General features: G+C 35.8%; 1 protein-coding gene and 1 long non-coding RNA gene across 2 annotated transcripts; both read left to right on the top strand.

The window, feature by feature from the left end:
- On the top strand, positions 1-7,588 carry LOC122306185 (protein misato homolog 1). Its single transcript, XM_043118627.1, has 10 exons — positions 1-239; positions 1,368-1,469; positions 1,746-1,791; positions 2,136-2,211; positions 3,117-3,483; positions 4,659-4,908; positions 5,290-5,532; positions 5,614-5,733; positions 6,465-6,920; positions 7,184-7,588. Exons 1-9 carry the CDS (start codon positions 168-170, stop codon positions 6,911-6,913), a joined length of 1,725 nt encoding a protein of 574 aa, XP_042974561.1. The 5' UTR covers positions 1-167; the 3' UTR covers positions 6,914-6,920; positions 7,184-7,588.
- A 2,489-nt stretch (positions 7,589-10,077) lies between these two features.
- LOC122301500 lies at positions 10,078-11,473 on the top strand. The gene is made up of 5 exons (XR_006240196.1): positions 10,078-10,141; positions 10,225-10,279; positions 10,369-10,987; positions 11,074-11,148; positions 11,237-11,473. It is a non-coding gene; the product is annotated as an uncharacterized LOC122301500 (long non-coding RNA).
- Positions 11,474-19,354: the final 7,881 nt, after the last annotated feature.

The following is a 19,354-nucleotide window of genomic DNA, read 5'->3' as shown; positions in this document are numbered from 1 at the left end:
AAAGGTCTCCAGTTTATTATATTCGGTGAGGTATCGTTCCGCTCCTTAGGGGGATAACCACGGCCTTGCTGATTAAGTTCTGCTTCGCTCAGAAGAGAAAACCCTACGCTACGGGCCTTGAGGGGACTTGGGAGGAGGCGGAGGTCACTTTTTAATCGCCGCTAAATATGAAGGAGATTGTGACTATTCAAGTCGGAGGTTTCGCTAACTTCATTGGCTCTCACTTCTGGAACTTCCAGGTTTGATTCTAACATGTCAGTTCATTGCAGTACTGTGATTTTCTTCTTACCGTTCTCTGCCGCTTTCTATGTTTAATATATATATATTTTTTTAAGTGAATAAAAACTCCCAATTCCAAATACATGACCCGCATTTCTTCCGGTTACTTTTGCTGCTTTATGCAATTAAAATTCATTACTTTCAAATACGTTAAACCTGTTTAGTTTTGACACTATGACCTTTATTGTGATAAGATTGACATACGGCGCATCTGAAAGTTGATTACAGATTTTCTATGGTGCCTAATCGTTAGGCGTATAGAAGTTATGCCAAAGTATGGAATGGCATTTTATCCTATCTAGGATGGCTTGGCTTCGAGTGGCTTACTTTTGCCTTTTCCGATGAACTGGAAATGGGTTGAATTACGAAATTTAGTGTTGGTCGTTTTGGAGATTGAATTTGAGTGGAAGTTCACAAGATTCTGTTATAAAATGTTAATTCCCACTTTGCATCACCTTACGGTTATCCTTTAGATACTTCGTTGAACAGATATTGGATTTATATCTATGTTTTTCTTCTGTGATCTCTTCCTTGTGGATATTCACAAACCTCTGTTTTATTAGACACCTTTGCTTCAAACCCTCTATCGGAAGCCTTCAAAATATCTCTACAAAAAAGTAGCTTGCAAATTGAGTTAAGTGCTAAGTTCGAGGGGTTATTCATGCTCTTATATTTCGAAGGAAATCTGGTGTATATTTTGGTTGTTAGCATAAGTAGGTGACTCTCCCATGGTCCACATCACCAAGAGATCTAAACTTTACCATTTTTCCCCTTGTCAAACATTGTTTTTCATGTGCCAAGATATGCAAATAGCATATAAAAACCTTGGTTAGTTTTATAATATATAAACATATTCTGCGTTGATGTTCAATTTTATCTGTGTTAGGACTCCTTTGGGTTAGTTATTAAATCTTAGCTCCGCTAGCTGTTGAGAGTCGAGATGGCTTTTTTCCCTCCCCTTTTTGGTAACATAAAAGATTTACCTTGTCTTGTTATACTTGTAGAGATCATGTTGATGTATGATTTTATTTGACATCATTTGGGCACTTTTAAACACGATATATTAACTTATGGGCTTGATGCTGAAGGATGAGTTGCTTGGGTTGGCTGCGGACCCTTGTGGTGATCCAGTATTCAAGAATCATTCTCTAAATATGGACGTGCTCTACCGCAGTGGTGAGACACAACAGGTAGAGACTTATAAACTGCAATTTAAGAATATCTTTTGCAACTGTTTATTAATTAAAATCTTAAATAGTTTCCTAAATATGTGTAATCACATGTATACCTCTTGTGTACTTGGACTATGCCTATCTTTATATCAATAAAATATCTTCTTACTTATAAAAAAAAAAAAATTAAAATCTTAAGTAGTTTAGCAGATTTGACGACTGTTTTCTCATCTGTAATGTGCATAGTTTTTGTACTGGTACATGCTAACAGCGTTGCTGGCAAAACATGTGCAGGGCACCCTTACATATAGTCCTCGCCTGGTTTCTGTGGACTTCCAAGGTACCTGGACTTATATTATATACCTTTTTATCCTTTTGCCTTGGGTAATGCAATCTATCTATTATCATCATTACGTCCATGTAGGTAGCGTCTGTATGCGAGTAGCATTTGGGCTTAAAAAAATTTAATGTACTGGATAAGATACGACATCTCTTGCTTATTACTTAATCAAATACACCTTGGTCAACAGAAACTTATGTCATCTAGTATTGATAGTTATTAGTGAAGGATCTATCATTTGTCTGTGCCTTTTTTGTTGTTCACGTTGTATCCCAAGGGATGATGATTGTAATCCGTGTTCCTATTTTATAATCTATCAATGGGGAAGTTTTTTGACATCACAGGTTCGCTTGGATCTATGAGTTCACGTGGTTCATTTTATAATGAGGCTACGTCTGCACCTCCAGATGTTGTGACATGGTGAGAATCTTTTTAAAGATCTGTATGGCATTAGCAGCTCCAATACAGTTTTTTAGCATTGAATTTGGTTTTGTTAAAGTTATATTTTTGTGTTGGTGTGATTTTTGCATGAATGATTGAAATTATGACTTTACTAGTGATTTTATTTTTTAAATTGGCTGAAATTCTATACTGTCTGCTTTTCTACCATTTTGAATTAGACCTGTCTCAAGTGTCAAAAAAATTTGTCCAGTAAGGATGTTTTTTCATTAGAATATTATGTTCCAATAATGTGTTCTTCCTGTGTGATTAGACTGTAACGTTAGCTGGCTTCATTCAATTATATCAGTTAAGATTGCTAACCTTAGATTCCCATCTGATCTATTCTGTGTTGTAACTATTGTTTCCATTGAAAACAAATGATGAAGCTTTTTTGTGTGTGTTTGTATGTTGCATACTGGTAGACATGATATGCTTTGGCCCTACCAATGTAACATTGTCTCAGGAATATTGAAGATTCTGCGTATTCTTTGATTTTTTGTACATCACTAGATATACCCATGTGCTTCAATGTGCGCACAAATGGTGCATATAATTATTGTAATGCTAGTATGCATATGCTTTCTTATATATATATATATATTTTTTTTTTTTTTGTGTGGTAGCTTAAAAGACTCACTTTATGTGATACGCCTTTTAATCATGTACTTTTGCACCCAAAAGTAGAGAACCTTGATATTTAACATTTGGACAATAAAGGATGTGTATTAAATTCAGTCTCAATACCTCTACAGGTTGTCCTTAAACTCTATCCATAATTGTTCCCTTGATTTTTGTGTTGTGGTGTCTTCATACTTATAATTTTTTTTTTTTTTTAATATGTTGTGGTGTTTAAATGAAGTGAATGTCTATAAACTGCTTTGCAGGACTGGTAATGTTTCCACTCATGTGGCTGAACCACAGAGGAGGAATTTGTTCTTGCAAAGATTGAATGAAGAAGAGCAGGAGAATTTGACTCCAGTGAATAGCATAAGTGGTGGGAGTAATGACCCTCAGAGAGAGATTCATGATGAGGATATAGTTGACTTCTTAGATAATGGTGTCAAATATTGGACAGACTTCTCTAAAGTTCACTACCATCCCCAAAGTTTTTATGAACTGGGTGGGTTATGGATGGACTCTCAGCAATTTGATAGTTATGGAGTTGGAAGGGACGCCTTCTCCTGGGATTTACGAGGAGAAGAAATTAGTGAAAGGCTTCGATTTTTTGTAGAAGAGTGTGACCATATTCAGGTATATAGTAAAAGCTTCTCATCTTTAATATGATTATTCCGGGGGAACTATAAAGTCATCAGTCTTATATCTTTGATGTTCACTTTTTACCCCAACATTGAAGAAATGTGGGGAAATAAGCTATATTCACGGTATGATTTTCAATATGATAACATCTTGCTGCATATCCCTTGAACTCAGGAGTAGGTGAAGATTTTCATTTTCCCACATGTTAGTGATTTGAGTTTCTGATTATGAGCAAAGTACCATGTATTTAATGAGACCGAGGTGTCTTATAGTGTAGCATCAAAAAACTTGTCTACGTTTTTTCATTTAAAAGGTTTAAAGAAGTACAAAAGCTGATTGAACTTATATTAATATTCAAATGCTAATTTCTATTTTTCTCTCTTGATTTTACTGGTTTAAGAAGAACGGGACCTTTTTCTTGGAGTGCTTTATGATTTCCCCCGGTCAGTTTTTGTACAACCTACTGTATTGAGGGTACTGTTTGCCTGTGAGGTAAATTTGGATCCAAGAACTCAGTCCCAGGCACGTTTCCCTAAAATGGAGCATTGTGATTGCCGCCTGTCAACAAGGGTTGGTAGTCACTACAAGCGAGTTTGAACTTGTGAAGTCCTTGTAAGTTTTTCATTACATGCCGGGATCTAATAGAGCCTAAGAGGCTGATGTTACTGTTCTTTATTTGCACCAAATATTCACTAATTATTTAGCCATGCTTTTTACTTGCCATTTTTACTCTATTCATATTTTGTATGGCAATTTAGTTTTAGGCTATTTTATTTTGAGTAATTTTAAAACCAGCTTTCTAGGTCATTCAAGTTTTGCATGTAGTTAGTATCTGTGTGGCTATAAAGATGCGTAGCATTTACTCCCCCTCTAGAAGGTCTTTGATCTTTCCAAATGACTGTCCTATTGAGATCATGGTCAGATGTCGAGAACATTGTCAGATATCTGGATGAATGACCCATGGTTTTCTGGATGGTTAGAGTCTAGCATAATGATATTTATGTGGACCTTTTTCGATGCTTTTTATGCTGGAAAACTGCCTAATTGCAGAAATAGAGTTTGCATTGTACGCACCTTTTTGTGGCCTATTAATGCAGTGATTCTCAGTTTGAATTTTGATGCTATCTATATTCTTTTTGTTTTGGCTGAACCTTTGTTAATTTTGACAGGGTTTTCAGTTCATTGTCGATGATTCAGGAGGATTCTCCTCTGTAGCTGCTGATTTCCTGGAGAATATTGCTGATGAATACAGAAACACCCCTCTATTGCTCTATGCTGTCAGGGATCCTGGTTCTTATGCGATCCACAAAAGCCAAAAGCAAGCAATCTCTAAGAATCTTCATGATGCAATTTCATTTTCAAGACTGTCATCCTTGTGTAAACTGATTGTGCCAGTTGGTCTACCCTCCTTGAGTAGAAGTAAGCAATTGTATACTTTTGGAACATATTGTTTCAGATGGTTATCTTCCCTTTCTCAGTAATGTCTTGTTTCTTTTTGTGTATTAGCCATTTTGACTTTGAAGCATTTTTTCCACTGTCTGGTTTGCCTTAGATAAACCGGGCTTTGTTGATTGTCTTAAAAGTGCACACTCGCTAATTTTTTATTTATAGTAACTTAGTCTTTTCTTTTTTCAATTTGATCTTGGCATTATGGATTTATCTGGGTCCTATGTATCATGTTGAATCAGTGTGTACACTTCAGAAGTGATACTTTCCAAAGTCTATCCTAAATGATCCTCCCCCTTTTTCTTTATTTTTTCCTATATTAGGGACTAATCGTATGTTTATGTTATTATGAAGGTAAAGCTTCCGCATTCCTCTGCATTGAAGATCAGAAGCCTTACCACTGCAGTGCAGTTTATGCTGCTGCACTGCATTCTATTAGTCTCCCTTTTCGAATGGAAGCACTTGGCCCCTCTGCTGATTCACATAATGTTTCAGGTGCTTTTGATGTCAATAGTGTTGTACAAATGTTATCAGGGCAGGGTAGGAAGAATATGGTGGCTATTATGGATGTTGCAATGCCAGCACCTTTCATGACTGGTAAATATTTTAATGGCTTTTTACATTAAGCCTTGCTTTTAAGTGACAAGTTTGGTTAATTTTCCAAAATTCTGAATCCAGGGAGACAGGCTGAAAAGTCTTTGTTAGGTAATTTGCAGCCATTGACACCAGAGATAGCAGAAGATGTGGAAGACTTGCAGGCGGTAGAATCCATGACCATCCATGGAGCACTTGGGACAGGTACTTCGTAGAATCTATGCATGCATCGCTACATTTATTTTTCTTTTCTTAGTCTTCTGAACAATGTTAAATATGCTCTTAATGAACTGTTCTGATTTCACTGCCTGCAGTTTACATTTAAAGATCCTAATTCCATATATAAAACATTACTACTTAATTAATGTTGTGGATATCAAGTTGCTTTGCTGGGCAGATGGAGGCTATAAAGGGCTCTTGTTCCCTGTCAACTAGTTTTTTAAAGGATGCATAGGTGACAATGCTAAAGTGATTATTAAAGTAATCTGTCACTTGTCTCCTGGTACTTAGAAGAGACTTGGAAGTGCTCATTAGAGGTTTTAATTTGTGGTGTTGGAGGGTCACCTGCTGATTTTTGAAGATTGTATTTTTCTTAACTTGAGCTCTAAATTTTTTAATCAAATATGGATGAGTATTGATCGATTAAGCCAAAGATGTATTTTCTTTTTCCTTGGTTTTCTTTTTTAACTGAAAAAAGATTTACACGAGATTGGGTGTTCCATACTAACGTTGCTTGCAGTAGTCTATATTAAGCCAGACTGAAGTGGCATTAGCAGTGACTTAGCGTTTTCTTCTTTTCTCTTATGACCAGAGAGGGAGGGAGATGGGAGCAGGGGTACCAGTCAATATATAAGCTCATTGTGTTGCTATTTATTCTGCTGCTTGATGAAGACTCCATGCATCTAATGTTTTGACTTAATTGTCTTGTTCTTCAGGAGGCCATCAGGCTCCAATTTCTGAAGTAAAAGATATGGTTCATGCTGCCTATGAAAATGCAATAACAAGACCAAAGTTCTGCAATCTATCTGTGGCTCTTTGTCCTCTCCCAATTCCTTTACCTTTTCCTAAAATATTTAGAAGTGTTGTTGGCCAACATGGTGAGCTGTTGGGTACTCCTGTCAATGGTTCTCCATTGAGGGGATCGCTTGATGTCCATTCCATCCCGATGGCAGGTAGACTACGTTCTAGCAGTGCTGTCTTGCCATTCCTGGAGAATAGATTAGGAAATCTTCGAAAATTTGGAACTCAGCAAGGGGCAGCTGGGGCCGAGTTAGTTAGGAGGTGGGGCTTTGGAAAGGATGAATTAGAAGATATGGGAGAGACACTATCTACAGTGGTTCGAGAATTGGATCCTCGATCGCAGGCATCATCAGACTCAGATTAAGCTGCTGGTGAGTGTAAATATATTTGGTTCATTTGTTTTTCATTTTTGTAGATGAAATGGTTGACCAATCTAAGCCCTATATAACTCCTTGGCCTTGCTACTTTTAGAGATCCTCGTTGTTGCAATCCCATTAAATGACATAAAAGAAGCAACTATAAAAATAAAAAAAATAAAAAATAAAAAAAAAAAATAAAAACAAGATCAGGTAGTCCCGGCACTAAAATACCTGTGATGATTTGCTGTTATATTAACAAATACATTACTTCGCAGGTTGAGATATTCACTGAAGAGCAGGGAAGTGGTTTGGCAATTGCATGGAGATCTTAAAAAGGCTGCACAACATTTGTAATTTCTTTGTGCAAGTGTAAAGAATAGCTGAAAGTCCGGAAGAAAGAAAGCCAAAGCTAAGAAGCTTGGTAAAGTGATAAAAGGACTCGTTTTTGTGTTGTGCAGGACTGTTTGAGGCTGAGCTTATCTTGTATTATACGTTTTCTGTTCTTTTCTTTTTTGCTTTTCCTTTCTTTCTGCAGGAAAATTTCCGAGTCTTATGTATTAGTAGTCATTTACGAGCTATTTTGTATCTTCTGGCATCACAAGATTTGGTATGACGGGCTGGAAGAAAGGACATGTGATCTGTAGATCCAAGGTATTTAATTATTCGAGTCGGCCCTTTTATATTTCGAGTCGAATTTTTCATGACATGCTACTTCATACACGTAAATTTATAAAGACTGGGAGAGTCAACTGTCAGAAAAATAAGATAGAATTGGGACCCACATGGATCTATCTGATTGTCTCCATGTTCAGTTTTTCAATCCTTTTGTGAAGGGGTTTACATCCTCAATAATGTCTATAATAATATGGTACTCCCAAGGGAAAGGGAAAAATAAATAAATAAATAAATAAAAATGCTGTGCACATGCTTGCACGGTGAACTGCATTAAACAAGCATATAATTTTTTAGGTAAATATGTTAACTTTGGATTGCATTTTTTCATTTTTTTTTTTAAATGAATTAATCCTTTAGCAACCAAACAAAGAATAGAAAAAGATTGGAGGAAGGTGAAAGGCATGAGAACGAAATATGAAACAGCAATAGTTTTCTGGCCTCAGGCCAGTCTCCTCTGATCCTGACATTGCAGTTGTTTAGGTTTACTCTATGTCTTGCTGCATTTCTTTCAAATTTGGAGCTGTCTTTTCTTTTAAACCACAAAAAGTGCATTATAGTGCAGAGGAAAAAGAAAAACTAACATTACCATTATTAATTTATGTTTAAATATTCTCTTTTGGTCTTCTCAATGTGTCAAAAGAAGGTTTTTTTTTTGGTCTCTGAATTCTATCACTATTATGATTCTAATAATAAGCTATCATCAACTCATTAATGAATGTCTACTTATCGAACCAATCTGTAACAAAGAAATGATTTGTCCAAGTTTCAAATAAATAAATTTCGTGCAAGTCTTTGTAAAAATATGAACTCTATGTTACAAAAGTATAAAAAAAATTTATTATTTTGTAGTGAAATCTACTTTTTTATAAAAAATTTGCACAAAACTTATCTATTTAAAGCTCCCTAGCATTACAAAAAGACCTTCCAAACTCTAATTTACATTTTGAGTTCTTCTATGCACAGTCGTCTCATGCAGACGCTGTGTAGTCGGCTGATGTGGCGGCATGCCATGTCAACCGATAATATTAAAAAAAAAAAGAGAGAGAGAAAGAATACGAAAATTGAAGAAAGAGAAGATCATTCATTTTTGTGATTTCCTGCTTCTGTGTGTGAGAGAAGAATCAGTGCGAAGGAAGGGACAAACTCAAACACGGGCCGAAGAATTGGTGTGGGTGCAGAAGATTTGGACTGGTTGGCAGCTTGATTTCATTCCTGGAGAGGCTAGGTTTCGTTGGTGCGTTGGTTTGGGTCAAGCTGGAGCTTCGTTTGGGTCAGGTTGTTCAGTGGTGGGCTTGGTTTGGGTTGGTTGGTCTGCCAACTATTTGGGTTAGGCTCGTGGGCCAGCATTTCGGGTCAGAGACGTGGCTCAGCCGGTGGGTCGGTCAGCTTTTCGTGGGTCAATTTGGTTGGTCTGTGAGCTGTTTGGTGGGTCTGTTCATGGGTCATGGTGGGTCGATGAGCTTCTCGTGGGTCTGTTTGGTGTGTCTATTCGTGGGTCAGCAGCTGGGTCGGTGAGCTGGACATGGGTCTGTTCATGGATCACCACCACGGCCACCTCTCAGGTTCTGCTTGTGGTTTGCTTCTCATGGGTCTGGTTTGTAGCATTGCAATGTATACTTCAATTTATATTCTGTGTTAGGGTTATGAGGACTGAATTTATCAATTCAATTTATATTCAATGTAGCCAGGTAGCTGTAGTTAGGATCGATCTGAGTGAAGCTATTTTTTGTTAAGGAAGAAAGGCATAAATTTTAATGGGATTTTGATAATATCTCGTCCAAATCTGTATTCTTTGTGCTGAATTTTATGGAGTTACAACCTGTTTGTGATGGGTAATGAGGTTTGTTGTTGGAGTTAATTTGTAAAAAGATCAATGACACTCCATATTGGTTCTTGTTTTGAGTGGTGCATTTGGACTGTTTTGTTTTATTATTTGACAGTTGCATCTGTGTGTGGATGTGTTTTATAGGAGTGATCCCATCATGTAAGAACTTAATAAATATGGTTTATAAATGGCACATGTGCAGGCATGGCCGCTATATATATATGCATGCAGTTATCTAACAAATATGCATGTAGAATTTATTTGTGTATATGTTTTTGTAATAGTTTATAGATCAAATGTTAAATCAACTGGATTGGGTAAAATAACCGCTCCAAAATATAAATACAATTGAACAACTATAATTAGTTTTATTTGGTAATTCATAATATAAACACAATTTTTTACTATAATTAGTAAGATATGTCATGTAATATTAATTCACTATATAATTACAAATAATTTGTGGTTGTAATTACTAAGATATGTCATGTATGTATAGTATAGACTATTTAAATGATATTATAAACATGGTAGAATATTCTTTTTCTTTATTTATTTATCGTGCCATTCCTACAAAACAAATTGATACCAAATTTGTTTTTATTTTTTACTATGCAATTCCCAAATGCATACATAACATGTGGACATAAAAATAGTTACAACTTGTACAGGGCATGGGAAAAGGGGAAGAACACGCATCTCCCTTAACTCCATGTAGCTCAAATCAAACTCGGTATGTTATGTCATAATTAAAAAACTATTTCAACTCAATGATTGTGACCGTAATTATAATTTGTTTTTTTATTATTATGTTAGGACATCAGCTTTCGTGCCATATCCAAATGGCAACAAAGATCCAAGCAACATTCAGGTGCTAGTTCAACTTTATTCTTTACTTTTATTTTAGTTATAAGTTTATTATTTTTGTGGTTTTAATTTGTTTCATTTTTTTGTCTTAAGCAAAATGTTGGTTACCCATTTCCCTATGGGATGCCACCTAGCTGCCCATTTATCTCTACGAGCTCCGAACCAAGCGCAAGAACCAGTCAAGAAGATAGTCCCAATTGTCTGGGAACTGAAGCGCAATGTTCTTCCGCACAAGTTGACGAAGAAATTATCCTGGATAGTCCAGATCTACGGGAAACTGACGATGGCATTCCCGATACACCACAAGTAGTGCCATCATCGACTGTTGAGGATATCATTCAGGAGCCAAAGTCCGGGATGGAATTCAATTCTTTTGAGGATTTGTTAACATTGACATATTATAAGCATTATGCAAAACAGTGCGGGTTTGGGGTGATGACACAGAGGAGTGAGAGGTCGGAGAATCAGAGTGTCAGATATGTCACTCTTGGTTGTGCACGGGGAGGAAAGGCGCGGATTAAGAGTTCCAATGTCGCCAACCCACATCCGACGGAAAAGACTGACTGTAAGGCAAGGATTAATGCCTTAAGAGTCGAGGGAAAGATGCGGGTGAAAACAGTCCATAATACACATAATCATCATACCAGCCCACAGAAATCCCGATTTTTTTGGGCCATCAGAGGTAGATATCACCAATCCTGGTGAAGTAGAGGTATGATAAATAGATTATCATGTGTGATAAAGTTTAATGGTTGGTCGCATATTTGTATTGTGATGGAATTTCTTATCTCATAACAGCCTGTCCTAGATAGCTCAATTTACAAGAGCGGTGGAATCCAGCACCAAGAATCATTTGTTGGTAGCCAAGAAAGTGTAAAATTTCTGAACTTTGCAGAATTCTATTTATTTTTTGTAATTTTAAACAAGTTACACATTAATTGTCGCTGATTTGTGGAAACAGTTTATTTTTGGGTTGGATGGCACACAACCGGATCTTCCTAGGTGGTGATGGATCACAATCGGTGCAAAAAGGTCGGATGGTGAGAATAATGGTTGGTCGCATATTTGTTATGGGATGTAAATTTGAAAAATGTATTTCCAACAGTTTTTTGTAAATCATGTACATTCCCGGAACTATTTAGTGTTTTTCATAGATTTTTGAGTCCGGGATGGAGTTAAAGAATATTTGTACATTTCCCAGGGCATGAGAAGATAGAAAATACTTCAATACAAACTTCATTTTGTGGATGTATGTGGCATTTTGTGGATCCGGTTAGCTTGGTTATTATTTATATGGAATATATGATGGAGAACAGGTTATGGATGTCCATAATAGGTTATGGAGGACAGGAAAGGATCCTGGGTGTTTTTTGCCCTTTGGTGTAGTCTTTTTATTATCAAATAGTATATAATAGTCCAGGTTACTATGGCATGCCTCCAGCTAAATCACAAGGGACAGTTAAATCATGTTTAATTATAAATCCCAAATACGTGCTGGAGACTTTTGTGTAAAATGTGCGTGGATTTTGAGGGGAGGTGAGAAAGATTGGGCAGATGCACGTATGATGGTTGGTTACAATAAGGAGCAATCAGGCTGGATATGGAGCTCTCGTTAATTACAGGTGCTAAAAAAAAAAACATTTAGATCTGGTTGTACATGATTTCCAGATTAGACCTGGTTGTTCGTTTAAGTTCACACTCAAAACAGGTTGAGTACTCAATCAGGTGTGAAAGTAATTCCATCCATGACAAGTTATGGAGGTAAAAGAATAAATCCAAATAACACTCGAGCAGAACACCTAAACGATATATTACATACTACAAAGCTTACCAAACCCACGTCCAACTATTACAAATGCAGGTCCAACTAATGTATCTACATTTACATTACATTCAGGCTGAAAAAGGTAATAAACATACCTAACACTAAATGAGTCCAACTATTACATTACAAAAGCCTGGAAAAGGTAATAAACATACCTAAACAGATTCATAAAATGAGTCCAACTATTACATTACAAAAGCCTTAACTCTCGGATCCTTAACTACACAATTACCAAATCACTAAGTAACAAAAGACAGCAACTACAAAAGCCCAATAAAGACGGAGCAATATGCGTGAACGTCTTAGTCGTGCTTCTTGCTCAAAAAGCACCAACTCCTTTTTTAAAAATGCCTCATCTCTACTATTTTGCTCCATCTCTCTCTTCTCAACCTCGGCTACTCTCATACGAAACTCAATCTCCAACTTTTTAAAATCACTGACTCTCTTCTCGAGCTCTTTCTCCATTCTTTCAAGATCATTTTTCCTTGCTCGTAGATCACACTCTTCGCATTGATCACTATCTGCCCACTTGAAATAGTTATAGTGTGGTAATCCTTGATTATTTTAGACATATATAAAAACTATTAGATTTATGTAAGATCAATGTAGATTATTAATCCAATGTTACATTATAATCAGGTTACAAAGGTAAATCAATAACTTACCTTTGTGTTGTAATTTGGACACCCAAAGAAGGCTCTTCTTGGATTTCTTGTGGTAGTTGAGTATTGCAATATAGCTTCTTGCTCACATAAGCACAATGGTTGACCCAAATTACGTTTGCCAGAATATTTAGAAGACAGTGATGACGAAGAAATTCTAACATAGATTGGTCATCAAGAGGAAATGCACACATATCAAAAGATACACATATAGTCAAAATGGAAAGGCACACATATCTACCCAATTGCATATGACTACAATGCACAGCCTAGCATTTTCTGAGTTTACACGATTTTGAAAATTCCTCAAAGATTGTGGTCAACATCTTGGTTGTAAAAACTATAGATGAAGACTATAGCTTGTAAAAAAATTAAACTCTCAAAAAACTATAAATGAAAACTATAGCTTGTAAAAAAAATAAAATCTAAAAAAACATTTCACACCAATCATGCGACTGAATTGATGATATCATGTAAGGATGGAAACTTTACATGATAAACATATAAATTTACAGCATAATAATCATGTTGCAGGGAAACTAGTTTCAATTGAAAGCATAAACAGGCCGAGGAATATAATTTCCAAGGTTTACAAATTAAAGATTCATTTGTAACAAATTAAATATCAATACAACACCTAACAGATTAATAAAAATGCTGCGAAATGGTAATCTCAAAAATACAAAAAATAGATTCATACAAACAGCTTCAATATAACTTAGAAATACTACAATACATTATGGATTGTGAAATGTTAATCTCAGAAATACAGAAAATAGATTCATAAAAACAGATTCAATATAGTACAAAAATACAACAATACATTACGAACTGTGAAATGGTAATCTCAAAAATACAAAAAACAGATTCATAAAAACATATTCAATAAAATACAGAAATACAACAATACATTACGGACTGTGAAATGGTAATCTCAAAAATACAGAAAATAAATTCATACAAACATATTCAATAAAATACAGAAATACAACAATACATTACAGACTGTGAAATGGTAATCTCCTAAATATAGAAAACATATTTATACAAACATATTCAATAAAATACATGTATACAACAATACATTATGGACTGTGAAATGGTAATCTCAGAAATACAGAAAATAGATTCATACAAAAATACAGATATTGCATAAATATCTAACTACGATAATATAGAAATATTAAATAACCTGGACAAAGGCGACTGAAATATTTCGGGATGAAGGGTTAGATCTACGGTTAGGGTTAGGGTTACGCTTAGATCTACTGTTAGGGTTAGGGTTACGCTTAGATCTACGGTTAGGGTTAGGGTTTCGATCTTTGAATGGAGCTGGGGAAGATAATGGAACGAAGATAAAGCTATTTTCATCTGGAGGGAAGAAAATTTTCCCAGTAGCCGAGAACACCTCCAAAGATGCAGATAATACAAAATACAATCGGTGAAGGGAGAGACTGAATGGGGGAAAGAGAAATGGTGTTGACAACAGAGAGTAATTCCTCTCATTCGAGAAGGAAGCTACTGAGAGGGGGAAGTTAGGGTTCTCAGGGAGAGATGCAGACGCTTCCGTGTGGGAGAGAAGAAATGAAGTTTCGAATTTACCCAAACCATTTGAAATGATGGTGCGGATATCGAAGGGCCAAAACAATGCGCTTCAAAGGACTCATGTGGTTTGTTTCAGAGGATCAAAACGATGCGCTTCATTTATCCACGTCAGCAACAACCGTTTACACGCTGATTACATTTGGAGACTGCACCCAGCTTTTTTCTTACATTTTTCAGGGAGGGACCAAAAGGTGCAAAAAAGAAAAAGAGAACTGTAATGAATGTATTTTCTGTGAAAAGTTTATTCGAATCTCAAAAAATTGTAACGTTTGAAACCACTCTCTTTCTCTCTTTGGCATGCGACAGATACAAACTGCACAAAAAGAGAGAAGATTATAAAGTAAAAATATGTATAAAACGTATGAGAATATCTTATAGCCATTCCATATACTGAAGATCAAATAACAGCTCTCCAATTACAGGATGCCACGTAGCTCTTTTGTTTCTCATTCTATGTACATGTCTACACCAAAGCCTTCTCATTCAATTTCTCATTCGTGAAAAACCTTCTCATCTCCCTCTTCCACCGAAGCCTCCTCCTCCCTCTTTAGCTGAAGGCTCACACCAGTCTCTATCGATCTGCTCACCTGGTCGAAGGTCTCTACGGTCACCTTCTTTGACGTAGAAGCATCCTCCTCTCCCTCTTCCATCGAAGCTCAGTTTGAAATCCGAAAACCCCGATCTACTCACTTGGTCCAAGGTCCCTATAGTCACCTTCTCCGGCGTGGAAGCCTCCTCCTCTCCCTCTTCCATCGAAACTCAATTTGAAATCCTAAAACGCCTAATTTGCTCACCTGGTCCAAGGTCTCTATGGAGAAGAAGGAGAAAAAGGAGGAAAAAAAGGCTCTTCTCCTCTTTATTTGTTGAATAAAAAGAGAATAAGTTTCTTGTGTTTGTTATATTCAATAGCAGATTTAATTTGTTGTTTATATTTTTAGAACTTTGTGTTTGTGCTTGATTTTGGCTATTTACTTCAAATCCTTGATTATCTTGGCAATTCTTCAAACACTGACTCTTCCTCGCCATTTGATTTCTTGTCGAGCCTAACCAGGTGGAAATGTTAGCTATATTTGTCTTAGAAAGTGTAGGTTATCTCTTATGTTTCTTGGACTAGTCTTTATTTATGCTCATTCCAGCCAAAAGACATTGGTCTACCTAATGCTTACACTCAATCACATGTATCCAAATTAAGACTTCCAGTATCTCTATATGTTATGTTGTATAAAGAAATTTTCATTTAGCATATGCCTGAAATGAGGATTACAGGTAATGCCACTAAATAATCCTGTCTTGATTGTTGTGGGAGTGTTGTCAAATGGTTTGATAGACAGTTCAAAGGACTATTGCTCTGGAAGGTTCATTGATGTTTGATATGAGAAAGGGAAAAAAAGGAACCAGTTTTATGGTTTGATGAGTTTTGGTGTGCTTAAGCAAGTTCATTGATGTTTTTTAAGAGACTAGTATATCTTAGACATTATCCCAATGTGGAGTGTTATGCAAAAATGAGATTGATATATATTACATTAACTGCATGTTGTTGAATGTTTAGGAAGTGCATTCTATTTTGAAGGTTTAAAGTATGATCTTCGGGTTTATCTGCCACATTGATGTCCACCCTGTGCATCATGTATTATTGGTGGTGTCATTCAACCATGCCCATTCTTCTACTTCTAATCTTGCGGTAATCTGTCTTTTTCAAGGAACTAATATCTTTGTTTATTAAATTGTATCACTATATACAATTTAGATTCTTCTACTCCATTCCTTCTCAAACTCATCAGTTGTAATTGTCTCATGAATGCAATGACAAAAATCTTTTTGAAAGTCCAGAAATCTATTATATACATGAGCCAAATGTTCAAAAAAGTTTTGTAAAATGTGTCACAAGCACAACGTATGAGTTGTATTTGGAAATATCTCTACAATGGCCTTTGCTATAGCCTTATCATCATCAGTACTTATGGTTGAAGAGCATGCCTAATCATTGCCCCTTGTCATGTTCTCAATAATCATGTATATGATTCAGCTATTGCATTAACTAATAAAACACAAACAAACATTATGGTTTGGTGATGATGGTTAACTCTAGAAAATGGTACAAATGACATCTTATAAATATTTGTCGAATATGCGGCATTGAATGTGACAACATCTCCAAAATATTGTTATGACGCCTTTGATCTTGCATCTGCCCAAAAACAACTTCCCATACACTCATTCCCATCAACTTGTATGGAGTATACAAATCCAGGATCTTTGCATTGTCAATCAAGAAAATAGGCATATTACCTTTGAGCATCTCCCTCTTCAAATAATTTTCTCATTTTGTTCCCCAAGTAATTTTACACATCCTTACCAATGCAACCAACATTAGAGTCACCCCCTGACTCTTTACTCAACACCAACATTACCTTTCTTGTTGGTATATCGGACAAAATTATAATAAGTTTTTTTTGGACAAGTGTGACTCCCATATCATGTTCACGGAGCAAACTAGCACTTTTTGGTGTAAATAGCACGTGGTTATGTTCAATCACAAACTTACATACTATCAACTTTTCACCATTTTTTTATTCTCATTATTGTTTTACATCCAATTTTTGTCTCAGCAGGTTCTAGAATTGTTCGTTCTTTTTGTTTGCTCATTTCCCAACGAAATCTTTCCTTTGAGCAAATATAGTTTACTGCAATAAGTTTTTTCTCCTATTTAGACAATTGAGTTGATTGTTCCAAATGACAAAACCTTTTTTTCTTTCATATTCCTTATAAAACGCTTGGGCATCTTCTACATAATCAAATACCACACCGATAAATGGCTCCAAAGGACCACTTCTTAAAGAAGAAATCAAATTCACTCTATCATCTACATTGACTCCATCTTCCATATTCACTCCATCATCCACATGGACTCCATCTTCCACATTCACTAAATCCTCTACATTCACAACATCTTCTACATTCACATCTTCTAAATCTTCACATTCTACACATGTGACTCATCATTATCTCAACATCATCATTATTGAAACTCCAAATTTAATTCTTTATTACAAAATAAGAAATACAAAACCTGATTTGGCTGATTTCAAAAGAAAAAAATATCTGAAGCTAGACACAATATGAAATACATGCAGTCACCTGATGTGATTTCTTTATAATGTCAGACCTATCATCACCGAACTCATCTCTCTCTCTCTCTCTCTCTCTCTCTCTCTCTCTCTCTCTCTCTCTCTCTCTCAGCCTAAACCCATTTCTTTCTATCTCTTCATTTCTCCATTTTAGCCAAAACCCATTTCTTGCTCCAAATCCACCTCTGATACCCATTTCTTTCTACTTCTGCCTACACCAAAAGACCCTCTTACTCTATTAGCCTTAGGCAATGGAACTCCTGATGTGTTTTCATTCGTTTAGGGCGATTTTTGAAGAGCCAATTTTTTTTGTCAGTGATTGGGTTAGACTGCCACATAAGGTGTGGGGATGTAAAATATTTTAAGGGGTTGATGAGAAGAATAATTTAATAAAATTATATAAAAGCATCCAAGGAGGTGATCTAAGGAGGAAACAATAATTCAATTGGTCCACTATGTGATCTGCAAATTGTAGCTAAGGTACTACCAATAGATCTTACTATTACATCGAATGCAATTGAGTATTTCTCTGGAGGAGCAGGGGACCAATCGGTAGTGTTGTTCATTTCTTTCCATTCCCATGCATTACAATATTGTTCTCCATATGAATGAATGACTCTTAAAACAAATTGATCCATGGATAGGCTTTGGGGTTCATAGATAATCTGGTTTCTATAAAATCAAAGATGATCCATTGCAATTACAGAAAAAGCTAGAATTTATGGATACTTGGATAAAAAATTTGGAAATTATTCTCATGATCCAGAATACACAAAATCCAATTGGTGATATCCTGTCTTCTAATAAAAGAGATGTTTAACGGCCATGGGATTGTCTTCAAAAGATTCTAGAATAACAAAGTCTAAGAGAATGTGAGATGTTGTTTCTTCTGTAGATTTGTAGATTGGACAAAGCACTTGATCCTCATTAAGAGAAATGCAGTTTTCCAACAAGGATCTTGTAGGAAGGATGTTGTTAAGGATTTTCCACAGGAAGAGTTTAGCCTATTTTGAAATTGCAAATACCCCAGTTTCTTCCAAGTTGGGTTTGATGGAGAGAGTTAAGGCTGCTGTTTTGATTTACTAAAGCATAATATGTAGATTTGACTGAGAATTTTTTTTAAGAATGGTGTACCAATTTTTGAGTTCCTCAAAAACTAATTCAAAAACTCTCAATTGCGGGTCCTGGATTTTGAGAGATGATGATGGAATTAGAACTGGAGGGGACTGAGTAGGAATCCATGGATCTCTCCAAACTTTGGTGTTAATCCCATTATTGATCTACGTACAAAGACTAAGTTTCTTTGTTTTAATAATCCTTTTCAAAACTTGGAATCTGTTTGTTTAGCAGAAATAGTCAACCAGGAGGCATTTTTCACATATTTTTCAATTAGAAGAGTTTTCCACACGCTGGTGTCATTGCTAAGGAGATCCAACCAAATTTGCATAGCAGTGCTCTATTAAAGTGGGAAGTTAGTCTCATTCTGAGACCTCCCAAGGAATTAAATTCCAAGACTTAGGAGGGAAGTCTTGCTACTGATCTGATCAATGTTGTTCTACTTGCTTGGGATAGAAATTTTGATTTCCACCTTGCTAACTTCTTTTGAATTTTATCTAGGATTTCATTGTATTGATTGCTATTGGGGCTATCAAAGCTAAGAGGCAGACCTAAGTATTTGATCGTGAGTGAAGAAGTTTTGAAATTCAGGTTCTCGTTGATGGATTTAATAGTAGATATGGAAGAGTTTTTACTAAATTGAATGGAAGATTTACTTTTTTTTTTTAATCTTTTACCCAGTCCATAAAGAATAATTATCCAAACAATTGAGAAATGAATTTGCATTGCAGATAGATGATGTA

Source organism: Carya illinoinensis, chromosome 1 (assembly GCF_018687715.1).
Source record: "Carya illinoinensis cultivar Pawnee chromosome 1, C.illinoinensisPawnee_v1, whole genome shotgun sequence".
NCBI classification, from domain to species: domain Eukaryota; kingdom Viridiplantae; phylum Streptophyta; class Magnoliopsida; order Fagales; family Juglandaceae; genus Carya; species Carya illinoinensis.
This window is presented reverse-complemented; position numbering and strand designations above follow the sequence as displayed.

Bases quoted from the DNA above. Each gene is read 5' to 3' on its own strand.
- LOC122306185 (XM_043118627.1), top strand. From the start codon at position 168: ATGAAGGAGATTGTGACTATTCAAGTCGGAGGTTTCGCTAACTTCATT. The intron at 1,792-2,135 runs GTACCTGGACTT...TTGACATCACAG, and splicing joins GGTTTCTGTGGACTTCCAAG to GTTCGCTTGGATCTATGAGT. The intron at 2,212-3,116 runs GTGAGAATCTTT...ACTGCTTTGCAG, and splicing joins CCTCCAGATGTTGTGACATG to GACTGGTAATGTTTCCACTC.